At 37.9% G+C, this 13,357-nt stretch overlaps 1 protein-coding gene across 4 annotated transcripts in view; it reads left to right on the top strand.

The window, feature by feature from the left end:
* The window catches only part of KIF25 (kinesin family member 25), a 40,962-nt gene that overhangs the window by 15,637 nt on the left and 11,968 nt on the right, over window positions 1-13,357 (top strand). For all 4 annotated transcript variants that reach the window (XM_079299309.1, XM_079299312.1, XM_079299310.1 and 1 more), the window contains 4 exons: window positions 2,664-2,731; window positions 7,682-7,756; window positions 12,048-12,197; window positions 13,179-13,355. In XM_079299309.1, coding sequence (XP_079155435.1) covers window positions 2,664-2,731; window positions 7,682-7,756; window positions 12,048-12,197; window positions 13,179-13,355 — 470 coding nt within the window. The remainder of the gene's footprint in view (window positions 1-2,663; window positions 2,732-7,681; window positions 7,757-12,047; window positions 12,198-13,178; window positions 13,356-13,357) is intronic.

Here is a 13,357-nt window from a genome sequence, read left to right as displayed (position 1 = left end):
ATAAAAGAGTGATTTCCAATATGCTAATCTTAAGAAATATTTCAGGAATATAAATATAAGCATGGGCTTGATTGAGAAATTAAATTTGCAAAATACTAACATCTTGTGTTTGAAAAACACAACATGGACTTCAAATGTTTTATTGGTTTGCCTTGACATTTATTTAGTTGAAATATTTTCCAGTTTTGATCAAATACCTGAAGTCTTTATGTTGAGTATGAATTATTCATATTATGAATTATGAACAATAATTCATAATAATTATTATGAATTTATCATTTTGTAAGAAAAAATTATTGCAAGAATCATTCTTAGAAAAAGCAGTTGATTTAGACTAGTCTTACAAAAGTAAAGGAAAACAATGTTTATTGCCTGTTTACTTAGCTGTTAACAACTGAAGCTGTTATGCTTGTGACTAGGATATATATGCAATTTTGAGATTAAAATACGGGGCTTGACTTGTTATTGAGCTGTTAGTTGCAATATAGTCAAAGATTATATTTCTGGAAACAAGTTAACCATTTCCCAGACAACAATTTAAAGGACATTTTAGATCAAGGTGAAGGAAGACTATATGTGGTAGAAATGCTGAGTTTATTAGTTTTGCTTTTTATATCATGACTATCTCTCCAGATTTTTTTCCTTTTTCTACTTTGTGTGTAACAAAACCAGGCAGTTATTTGCCATGATTGTGTTAGAAAGCAGAGCAACATATGAGAACCAGATCCACAGACACTATATGATTTCCATTTAGTCTCTGTGGGGTTTTTTTGTTTATTTGTTTAGAAATTCATATCATTCTTAAGACACCTGGTCTTTTATAACATATTATCCATCTTGTCTAGAGAAACATTATTCTGATTTTAAGTCTAAGAAAGGCTTAAGATTTTACTAGATGTACAGAAGAGTATTGCATTTCAGTTTTTGAGTTACTTTAAGATTTTTGAAGTATTTTTGTCCTGCGTATGCTTAGCTCCTCAACATACCATTAACAACTGTCTGAGCCTTTCTTCTGAAACTTGTGCAATAACAATGGAGAGTGAGTTTGCACCGCACATCAAGTTGAACCACTCCACACAGATTAAGACACTGAACAATGCTAGTATTGTTTGTACCTGAAGTGATGAGTAGATGAGGAGGTACTGAATGCACAGACTCTTCCTGACAGCCCAAGGGAGAATGAGTGCAATCTGAAATACAGAAAATTCAGTCTAAACATAAGAAGCTGTGAGGGTAGTCAAACACTGGCACAGGTTGCCCAGAGAGGATTTGGATCTCCACCTTTAGAGAGATTCAAAACCTGACTGGACATGGTCATTACAAATGTTCATATGAAACTTCTGCCCATTGATAGGTAATTCTTTTGTTTCTATGTTGTGCAAATAGAGGGTTTTTTCTCTTATTTCTCACCTTAGAGAAAAGTGGTCTGCAAGTAAATTTGATATCTTAATCAGAAATGTATTCCATAATTCTGTATGTTTTTCAGCTTTTTCCTTTTTCCTTCCCCCAGAGCCTGTTGGTTAGTGATCCTATTAGAATTTTTGTGTCAGGCCATTTTGTTGCAGAGTTCTACTGATATCTGTACTCGGCAAAATTTGCCAGTGCTGGGGTGGGTAACATAGCTCATTCTGTAGAGTAAGTGTTTTGTCAGCATTAGTTTGATAATTTTACATTTCTCTTCTCCAAAGAGGTAAAAATACTCAAACTCAAATGAAGAAATGTCATGTTTATTAGCCTTTTGCATGCTGGACTTACTGTTATGTGATTGTTATTTGCTCAGCTTTTTATAACTTCAGTCTGTGGCAATACTTATTTCAAGGCCACTAGTTCAGCACTCCCATTAGGAGAAGCACAGGAATTTCATCACTCCCATCAGATGCAGTATTGTAACCACAGGTTAGTAAACTAGAAAATATCCTTGAACTGGATGAAGTATTTTGTGTGCTGAAGAGCTTCCACCCAAGTTGTTGTAAGCCCCCACATATTTTTTTTCTTTGCTTTTCTCAGCAAATAAGCAACATTTGCCATGAGGAGCAGAAGAGCACAGAATTTGCTAGCTAAGCCACATCAGAGTGCTGTGATTGTACTCTGGTAATAGTTTAAAAGTTACTGTATAACTGGTCTGGAAAGTGGATTCCACTAAAAACTCATGGAATTATACAGTTGTAGTACAGCTCTTTCTGTTAGTTGTGGACTAGCACATTATTTAATAAAATGTGCATCTTCTGCTTAGTTCTAGGCAGAGCTATCTATGAAATCAATCTGAAAAGGCACTATGAAAATTTGCCCAACAAAGAAACCTCTCTTTTGCAATTTTTTTGTGCCTTTTGTGGCAGTTGGGCTGTTTGCATTTGCTTGCCTGTGAATTTCTAGGTCCAATAAAAAGTTCAGGTAAGGGTATGGATCTTTCTCTTGAATTTAAGTGCATATTTTGTGTTAGTTGCTGTTTAATAACCTGAATTAATTTTGAGATCCTTTGTTATGGTTTGCAAGTTCACTGCATTATACATGGTCTAAAGCCTCATGAATTGGTGACTGGTGGACAAGGGACTTGGACTTCCTGATCCTTAAAGCTGTCACCAGATACATTAGGATTTATGCATATTTGGTTTTGTGTGTGTGACTATGATATTAACTATAGATAATTTGCTTTTTTCTCTTAGGAAATTGTCCTTGTGAAGTGTAGTCGTCCTGGTCATGCCTCAGTAAACAAGACTTTTCAGTTTGACAGGTGGGTAGTTCTGTGTAGCAATCTGGAAATCTGAATTGCTGGAAGATTTGTGTAGTGAAGACTAATTTTTTTCTAGTTTTGGTTGGGTTTTTTGAGCACGGGATGCAGAAGGAAAATTGTTGCATTTTTTTAAATGGGATAATTACACGTTCTTCCTAGGACAGAATAATGCATTTCAGGGAATAGCTAGCAGTCTTTCAGTAAGACTTCTGATACGGATAAGTTTGAAGCCTGTATAGAGACTTCCTTGACTCTTTTTGCAGTCTTTTGCTGTCCTGATCCTTGCAACATGTTGCAAGTTAGCAGACTGTTTTAAAGGTAAGAAAGTGGTGTTTGCCTTCGAGTATTTAAAGGGAGTTCATAACAAAATGGGGCCAAACTTTTTAGCAGGGCCTGTTGCAATAGGAACAGGAGTAATGATTTTAAACTAAAGAGGGTCAATTGAGACTAGATATAAAGAAGAATATTTTCACAATGAATGTGGTGAAATGCTGGAATATGTTTCCCAGAGACAGACTTGATATCAGATTCCTGGAAACATCTGAGGCCGGGTGATATGGGACTCTGCGCAACCTGGTCTAGTTGATTCCCTGCTCAGTGCAGGGGGTTGGACAAAGTGACCTTCAAATGTTCCTTAAAACCCAGACAATTCAATGGTTCTATAAATTGGGGTGATTGCAAGATTTCAGCATTAGACATAGAGCATGACTTTGGTAGAAACTGGGCTGAGCACTTGTGCAAGTTGATGTTTGAACAAACTGGCCAGAGGCAGCAAGGCAAAGCAGTGGCATGGGAATCAGTGCTTCCCCAAGGAAAGACTACAGTGGGACTGCTTCTGTATTAGATCAAAAATCCACAGTCATAAACTGGATGTTGAATGCACCATTTGTGATAAGGGTGTTGATGGGATACCAGAGTCACTGCCAGTCTGCCAGTGAGACAGAAATCTGCTGGAAGTTAGGCTGAAGGGTGCCTTCTGTTCTCTCTCGAAATGGTGCTGGCCTGGACCTCTGAAAACAGGAATGAAGAGTTAAATAATACAATGAGAACTCTGTAAATGAAGAAATGAAGATTTCACCCCAATGACTCTTTCTAATGCAAACTTTGCATCTATATATTGCAATGACTCGGGAGGCTGTCTACCCTGAACCATGATACAAAACCCTCTGGAAACAGAATACAGGAGGACAATTTCATGCTTCCTTGCTTGAAGGCAAAATTTGATTTAAAGTCAGATGTACCCAGCATGAATTATCTGTCCTGCTTTAAACTTAATGTCTGAGCCTGTTCAGCCGAAATTCCTGTAGGTTTGCTAAACAAGGTTAGTCATTGCCCCTTTCTTCAAGGTGTTCTTCTAAAGTGCTACAGTTTTCTACTCACAGGAGAATGGGGATGGCTGTCATGTAGGCCACCGAACACTTGAAAAATCCTGAGATAATGCAGATCTTGGGGGAGCTTTACTGATCCCACAAATTATAGGGCTTCTTTGATTCAAAGCATGTGAGATCTCTTAGGATACCTGGCTCCTCATATGTTGTTAAGCTACTCAAAGTAATTCCTTTCACTCCTCAGCTGTACCTAGCTAAGCCATACCAGTTGAAATAAACAGAATAATGCTGGAATTCAAGTCTGTAGAGCAGCACAGTTAATGGTATTGACACAGGACTCCAGAGGTGCTGTGATTCTGGAAATGTGGTGTAAATCCTGGTAATCTGGAAAAGGGTTAAAAAATGTAAATCCCCAAGGAATGCAGTTCTCCAGGAATGTTTTTTTAGTGTCCCAGTGCAGCTATTTTTTATAAACAGAAAAGCATATGTTTCTTATGAACTCTAAAATGTTTATTTTTTTAGCAATGTTTTATGGAACTAATAAATGTCAAAATATTTGATTTCAGCTCAGGAAGAAAATTCCAGCTTTCAACATGTTATGCTTTTATAATTTTATTGGCAATCAGTTAGCAAAATAAAAAGGAAGCTCAGAATTTTCAATGTGAAATTCACATTAATCAGTACACAAGGACAAATCTATCATTTTGGTAAAAATACATGGGGTTTTAGAAAGAGATTCTTTGGATTTGCAACATCTTTCATGATTTCAGATAGATAATGAAGTGGGTGTCCATGCTTCAGCCAAGGCTGTGGTTACAGTGTAGCATAAACTAGTTCAAGATTACTTTAAACCACTGCATTTCAGTATGGATAGCATTTGAACCACAGCAGCTAAGTAGTTGCAGTAAAACCCCCTTAGGAAGTTGAGTAAATATTTGAGTAGTTGCTGTAATGTGGAATCACATGCCTTTCCTCAGATCAGCTATTGGAGCCTGACCCTAACATAGCTGTACTGACCCCAGCTGAGGCTGAACTTGGAAGAAATGGCATCAAGCTACACTGGGGCTTAGGTGTGTGTCCAGCCTGTGCTCAGGTTGGACATCAGGAAGATTTTCTTCACTGGAAGGGTGCTTTAGCACTGGAACAGGCTGCCCAGGGATGTGATGGAGTCACCATCCCCAGAAGTGTTCAAGAAATGCCTGGATGTGACACCACCTACTGCTATGAGTTAATTGGCAAGGTGGTGTTCAGTCAAAGGTTGGATCTCATGGCCTTGGAGGTCTTTTCCAAGCTAACTGATCCTGTGATTCTGCTTTGCTGTGCAAATGAGCTGCTAAGACTGATTGTGGTTGGTGGGGTTGTGGGTTGTGGCCAGTAGCAATGTGCTTGTTTTATTAGGCAACATAAGTCATCAACTGTGAATGTTTTAATCTTTAAAATGCCTTTCTTAGTATTTTCTCTCTCTCTCTTTTTTTTTTAATTTTTTTTTTTTTTTTAATTTACGTAGCAGCTCTGAGGTGTTTTGATGTGTGAAGGAAAAATATTTCAATACATACTGAGTTGGAGACCTAGTTGGTTAAGATGGAGAACTGGGTGGTAATGAATATTTCATCAATTGTAGATGGTAGATGAAACAGAGAAAAGTGTTTGGAAGTGCTTTTGCTCTTTTATATTGACCTTGCAGACTAGATGTACAAAGTTTACTGAAGCATATGTTCATGTGCATGCAAAGCAGGGACAGTTATTCAGTGCCTGTGTCCTCTCAGTCCAAACTGTGCCACATCCCTGCATATTTGTTGGTTTCTTAGTGCACTATGATGGCACATCAGTAGAATGGCAATACAAGCAACTATTTTTCTATCAAGCTAGACAAGTGCTCCTTTCCTGATTAAAGAGAGTACATTTTCATGCAGTTTACAATTAGTTTATGGATCACGTTGCCACAGGATGTTGCTTCGGGCCAAGAATTTAGCAAGATGCAGAAAGAAACTGAATGCTAATTCTAATAATATTTTTTTTGAAACAGAGATTCAACTCATATTTCAGTTTTGAGGCCAGTATACAGCTTTTAAGGATTAGGATGAGGCACAGAGATGAATTATTGTGTCTCTGGCCACCATATTGTTTCTTGTTCCTTCTCTGTCTGTTGTCAGGAAAAATGCTGAATTCAGTGCATTGGCTCCAATTCTGTATCTGTTTATCAGTGATCTCTCTGTATAATCTCATTTATGGAGAGCATGAATACAAAAACTCTATTTGTGCAGCCTATAGACTGCACCAGACAGATCATGGTCAGATATACAAAGAGGCTTGAGTAAATACTGAAGAGCACATTTTGTCTTTATTCAGTTAACCTTGTAGTATCCTGTACAATCTGTGGGATACTCTTAAGTGAAGTGTATGGGTGTACTGTACACACAGAGAAGTGACTGCACTTTGTAATGCTTGCTGCTACTAAAATTCCTGTTTCTAATTAGCCATCTTCCTGTGAGCTATAAAGAACATATATCATCTTTTGGAGAACAGTGCAAGGAAAAAAACAAAACACCACAGAAAGATACCAGAAAAGGAAACTTTTTCAAAAGATAAACATTCATACCTCAAATATTTAACTGTGGGTAATGACATTCATGTTTTATATTCTGTTCATCTTGTATAAACAATGAATGCTGCAGGCTGTAATCTTGGGGAGGATAGATTTTTGGTGTGCTGCAGAAGAAATGAATAAGTTAGGATATCCACATTTTATAATCAGAATTTCCTCTCTCTGATGATTTCCTATTTTCAGGTCTTGATTTTATGTTGTACAAACCTGAAAGGGTTGGAGGAAAGATTTCTTTGAAGATAACTGTTGGGTTTTCTTTCTCCTTGCATTCAAAAAACATACAGAGTTGTTTCAGACACCAGTATATTGGCCCAAATATTGAATTGTCATTGCTCTTCTCTGAGAGCTGGAATAACTCATGCAATTTAATTATCTTCCATTCTGTTTAAAAATAAGTCTGCACTCCACATCATTATGCAAATTATTGAGTGAGAAGTGTTGATTTCATAGTAGGTAGTTCACCAGGGCTGGTGATAGAAATACTGATATTGCCCACAAATATAGTGCATCCTTAAACATGATCTTCAGGAGCATTCTGATTTCTGCTGTGCCACTGAGTCTTCTGAGACAAGTCCTCAGCACGTTTGCAGTCTCTATTCCTCCTATTTTTTTCCCCCCACACTTTACCCACATCTAGAGGGCAGTACAACCTGACCACTGTCATCCATAATGTGATACATGGGAAGCCCAGCAGCAGGGCTATTTCATGTTCTAGTAGGTGGGGTAAAGTTGCAGGGATTCAGTACAGCCTAAAAAGACTCTGTGTGCCAGAGGGGCAGGCAGGAGGTTTAGGATGAGCTCAGAAGTCCACATGGGTATACCTATGTGTTATTCTCCCCAAAATGCACAACTGCTCCCAAAATGTGAATGAGAACTTTGGAGTTCTAATTTTCATTACTCTGACACAGAAATGTCATCAGGTCCCAGTTTTTATGTCACTGGCCTACAGTTTCTGTGGTCTGTGTTCTTGTGACAACATACTTTTTCTTTGGTTAATCATTGTGCTTTGGTCCTCAGAGTTTATAATGATTTGGAGTCTCAAGATACAGTATTTGCAGATGTGGCCCCTTTGTTAACATCTCTCCTGGATGGGTAAGTTAAAAGACTGCAATAAGAAAGCTAAAGTGCAATCTACTGAAATCTATCAGTTGAAAAAAATCCAAACTTAATAATGGTGATCTAGTTAAGCTTTATAGCTTTGCAGTGTCATTTTCCTGTTTTCTTTCTACTCACCACCAAGTGAACGTTGTTTTCCTGTATAAACAGTGAAAATAAGGTTAATAAAATTTAGCAGAGCAGGCAAATTAGTAAAAATAAAATAAAAAAACCCACAGTTTTTTCCACTGATCTGCTTCTGTCAAACTGATGCTTTTAATGAAAGATGTTGTCTTTTTTCTTTGTGTTCTTTAGGTTATGTTTTATAATGTTTCCAGTTGCAGACACTGTATGATACATCTTTTCAAACAGTGTGTTCACTGTGAACGTTGTGTTCAATGCAGAAGGCCTGCTGGGGCCACTCTCTTCTGGTTTTGTGTCCAGCATAGGCTATAGGAGGTGGTGTGATCTATTCTTGGTTGAACCAGAACTGAGCATTCTCAGTCATTCTACTGCTCCTTCAGGCACTGGGGTAAAACAGAATTCTGGTTTGAATGCAAAACTGATCAGTAACAAGCACTAACTAATACATGAAATTACTTCTAGCTACTGAAGCACATCAAGTATGATTTTTCATAAGTACTGAGCCAACTTAAGCTACTCTCTCAAAGAAGCTTAGATGTGCATATTGTTGTAATAATTGAGGATTGAACTGAGTTTTACATGTAACTTCTCTGCTCCTTCTTCATCCCTGTTCCAATACCACTTAATTATATGGTAGGGCTCTCATGGACCTTTTGCTCCCTGTAGAGGAAAAGACAGTCCCTTTCCATTCACAGTGGCAGAGTTAACAGTGGCAATCTTTGTTCCCAGAAGCCTGCACAATGAAGTTTCCAAGGTTCCTTTTCTTAAAAGCAACCTAAAGATATTGTGAATATTGGGAATTCCATATGCCACAGAGAGGCCCTGAAGGGCTCCCTGGCTGAGGGAAGTCATAGATTGCATTATTGTTGTTTACCAGTGATGAGTAACCACAGTTTCTTTAGCTGATCAACCTAGGGACCATGTGGTTGCAGGAGTTTAAAGAAGTCTTAAGACTACTGCTTTCTCTCCTTACTTTTCCTTTTACAACAGTCATAATTTTGCCTCAGTTCAACACATCCCTTAAGATGCTTAAGATGTATCTGATCCATACCTTGATGTGCTGTACTTCTCACTTACTAATTTTTACGTGGGGAGAATCCTGTCCTAATAGCTAAGACTTATGTATTCAGTTAGGAAATATTCTGTTATTGAAAACAAAAGACCTGTCTTATTCTTCCAGAAGTGCTGTTTAAACAGAAGCAGATTCTCAGGAAAGGCGAGTCTGTGCCTATGAGCACAGCAGCCTTCCCACTGTAAATGGGAAACAGACATACTTAGTCTGAACCTTGAACTTCTTTGCTGCTTCTGATTGTTTTAGTCTGGGTTCCAAAGTGGTCTGTAACAACTTTTAGCTTGAGTAGATCAGAGTGTTTTCTCCTTTTCCTTATTTGTTCTATGTTTTTCTTTCTTAATGGATTGTTTCATTTTCTACTACAAATATACAGGAAGAAAAGATTGTTCCATATGTAAACCAGACAAAGTATAGCAGGCTTCAAAGTTTGCCATGAGCCATAGAGGGCCAACAAGGGAGTAAGATAACTTTTCTCTACAGTGTTGAAGAACTCAGCTTGTTTGTTTCTTTTAAAGAATGAATTTCTCCTCCTTTCATTTCCTTTAACAAGGGTAAGCTAGAGGGAACACCCACACTTTTCAGGACAGAAGTGCTATGAAACTATTGGTATTTTAGCTTGACAAGAAGAGCTTTTCTTAACAAGAATATTACTTTTATACATTATAATATGGAGAAGGAAAAATATCAGAGCACATAGGTGAATCATAGTCAAAAACCTTCAGACTTCTCTATTTGAAAGCTTTATGCTGGAGCTAGAACACCAATGAAGTAAACTATAATAAATAACTATCATTATATAGATAAATATAAAGTAATCTGCTGCTTGTCCTCTCGTTGAATCCCCCAACAATTCATTATCTCCTGTACCTACTTAGATTTGATACTGCTTTGGCCAGTTTTAGCTCATTTGGGCTGACTGAAACACTGTTTTGGCTTTGGCAGAGAAGTTACCACTGACTGATACCTGACTTGCACCTCTGTCTTCAATGTTACAATCCTCTGCTCACTAAACTTCTAATTTTATAATCTGTCTCTTGTCAGAACTATTTTTTCCATGATGCTTATTGTCTTATAACTGGCAGCAATTAAGGAAAATTTAAATAGCTGGACTATAGCAAAGTCCTTTAGGAGATACTTCTAAAAAGATTAATTCTGTTTTTCCTAAGGAAAAACATCTGGCTCCCTTTTTGTTCCAAAGATCTGTTTAATTTAGAGATAGGGATAAAAATCTCAATCAGGTTGGCTAGGCAGCGTGTATGAGGGGTGGAACTGCGAAAATTACTCATTGTTAGTCTAGTGAAAAAACCACCAAAATTTGTGGGAGCTCTTCTATTGAGTTATGTCAGCAGTGAACACTTCAAGAAATCCCTCATTTCAGATTTACAGCCCTAATTGCTATCACATTTAATTTTACTGTAGTGGTCTTTATTTTCAATTACAGTTATGTCCTTTACTTCATCAAATCTATGACTAGACTCCTATTTTATACTCTGCAGTGCGTGCTAAAATCCGAAGGGACCTTACTATAGATTCATTGACTGCAGCTTTAACTTCACATTCCCAGAAAGGGGTACCCAGGTATTTTCCATGCGGCTTATCAGCCCACATTTCTTTCTAACAAGTGAAAGCTTTCAAAATAAGCCCCCTGAAATAACTGCTTCTAGGCACGTTTAATATGCATGTAAGTATTTAATTACTTGAAACCATACATTTAAAACAATTAAATTAGGGGTGTTCATTGAAATATCCTGGCATGTGCTTGAAACTACATTTTTGATTTGAGGAAAAGCATCAGATAATCAAAAGCAGCTGTTTCAGGTCTGCCCATAGAGGAGGTGGCTTAGGCAGTGAAATTTTATTCTCTGGCAGAACAGAAGCAGGCTGGTCCTTGCAACTCTCTAGTAGAGCAGAAGTTTCTGCAAACTGTGAAGTGCTTGTGTACGAAGGTTCTGCTAATGTTGTATCTCCAAACAAGCAGGATTGTCCAGGGAGAGAGCAGTCCTGTCAGCATAAATGCATATCTTCCAAGGGTTTGGCTGGCACAGTACTGTGGTCAACATCAAGTTCTGGGCAGGGGCAGTGGAGCAGGCACAGCCAAGGAGGGCAAAACTTCAGCTGCACAGCACAGCGTTGGTCCTCCACACAAAGCAGTACTGTGGCTGGATCTGTGCATCTGTATCCACCCACTTATTTTGCTTAAGGTGTTGACTTTGATCTGATGGTGTTAGCAACACACTTTCTAGATAGGGTTCATATATCTCAGCTCAGATCCCCGTGGCACAGACTCCACAACAGTGCTCGCAGCTGTGAACAATTCCTCTTCTATTATTATTTTCAGTGTAGCCAAGAGACATTTTCAGAGTTCTGTTCATTAGACATATTTGCTTGTCTGCTTCAGGAGATGGTGCTTCATGGGTGCCTGTTCTTCTGCACTGTTCATTTTGTACATATTGTACATTTTCATTTATACCTGCCCTTATCAGAGCAGTTCCTGCCCCCTTTGTTCCAAGGAGTCATTGTGTGCATTCTCATTCTCAACTGCTGCTCTTGGTTTCAAATTTGTTCCTCCTATTCTTAGGGCTGTCTTCTCTGAGGGCTATGACTGGGGAGCCTGCCTGAAAAAGGCTATGAGACATGAAGAGTTCCCAGCTGTTAGGATACAAGTGCAGTGGTTTGCAGCACAGCACTGTAACACAAATCAAGCCCAGAAATGGTTTACTTTGAAATGCTGTACTGTAAACTGCAGTGGTTAAGGAGCTGATTAAAAAGAAGCTCTAGTGCAAAAGCTGAAAGTTGGGCAGGCAAGGAGGTCTAATGGCATCAATCATTCCAAGCTAAGGATCCTTTAAACTTCTACTTAAAAACGTCCCTTCAACTCTGCTTAAAAAGTAAAATCTGTTTAGGTGATGTTATGAACAATAATTGCTGTCGAACCTTGAGATCTGCAGAAAGAAATCAGGGGCAGCATTTTTATTTTCTTGTTTGTGTTCCTAAATTGTTTGGAGTTTGACTTGCCACCTAACAGACACATTTGGTAATGGTAAAATAAATTAAAGCATTTCTATTTTTCAGGTACAATGTGTGTATCATGGCTTATGGGCAAACTGGAAGTGGGAAGACATACACAATGTTGGGACCACAGTTAGAGGGGAATTTAGCATTCTCCCTAGAAGAAAAATCAGAGCTTGGAATTATTCCTCGAGCTACCCAAGAAGTGTTCAGGTAAAAACTAAGTACAGGCTTGCTGTCAGTGGCAGTCACTTTAAACTCTATAGAAAGGGTGAAATAATGTTTGTAACATATTCATCATTACAGATTTCAGCTTCACAATATTTATAGCTTCTCTGACCACCATTTGATATTTGAGGTTTTTCTGCTTAATCCAGTTTTCTAAAACAATAAGATTATGCAGTTTTACTGTGTATTAGCTGTCCATCTGGCTTTTGGACTCTGATTAAACTTTTGAAAATGTTTCAGCCATAGCTGTGGGATTCCAAAAGATAATTAAGTTCCAAAAAAGTTCTGTGAAAATTGACGACTGGAATACATGAAGAGGATTTAGATTAGAATGCAGTCCCAAGGAAGAAAGATTTCTTTTAGTTGAACCTAATACACGATTGAGCTGATATGCTGCTATGTTATAGTAGAAGTTAGAAGTTTTTCCAGCTAAGCCTGTTTGTTTTGGAGAAGGGCATAAGCTAAATCAAAGAACCAATTTTGCAATTAACTGTCTAACTGTAAATACTCTCCTGAATAGAGAAGCGCTTAGTTTATGGACTTTCTATTCTGAGAACAGATAACTTTTTACAGATATAGTTTCCCATCTCTGTTCATTGCTTGCACTCTGCCAGATTATATACTCTGAGCTCTGAGTGCAGTAACTGCCAGCAGAGAAATAGTATTAAAAAAAAACCTGAGGTGGGAGGCTAGTGGAAAAAACAAGCTGGCACAGCTGTTTGGAAAATTAAATTCTATTTACTTCTTCATATATAAATAAACTGTATATTCTGATTCTTCAAGTTAACATTAGCATATGGATGAGGTAATTCCATGACTGCAGATACTTAGTAAATGCTTTTATCAGATTGTGATTATAATAAAATTAAAGAATAGATCTCTATTTACAGATTGCTCATTTGAGGTTTGACTTCAACATTTGTGGGCTTTTTTCTTGAGATATTTTTTCTTTTTTTAATTTTCCAGACTTATTTCAGAAAAGCCACCAGGAAGTTTCTGGGTTGAGGTTTCTGTTGTAGAAGTGTATAATAATGAAATTTTTGATCTTCTGGCCAAAGACAGTTATGGAAAAGTGTTTGGCATCAAACGTGATGTTGTCACAACCAGAGAAGGGAAGAGCGATGTGCCATTGCTGACGCACGAGT

This window comes from Erithacus rubecula, assembly GCF_903797595.1.
Source record: "Erithacus rubecula genome assembly, chromosome: 2".
In the NCBI taxonomy this organism is placed as follows: Eukaryota; Metazoa; Chordata; class Aves; order Passeriformes; family Muscicapidae; genus Erithacus; species Erithacus rubecula.
This window is presented reverse-complemented; position numbering and strand designations above follow the sequence as displayed.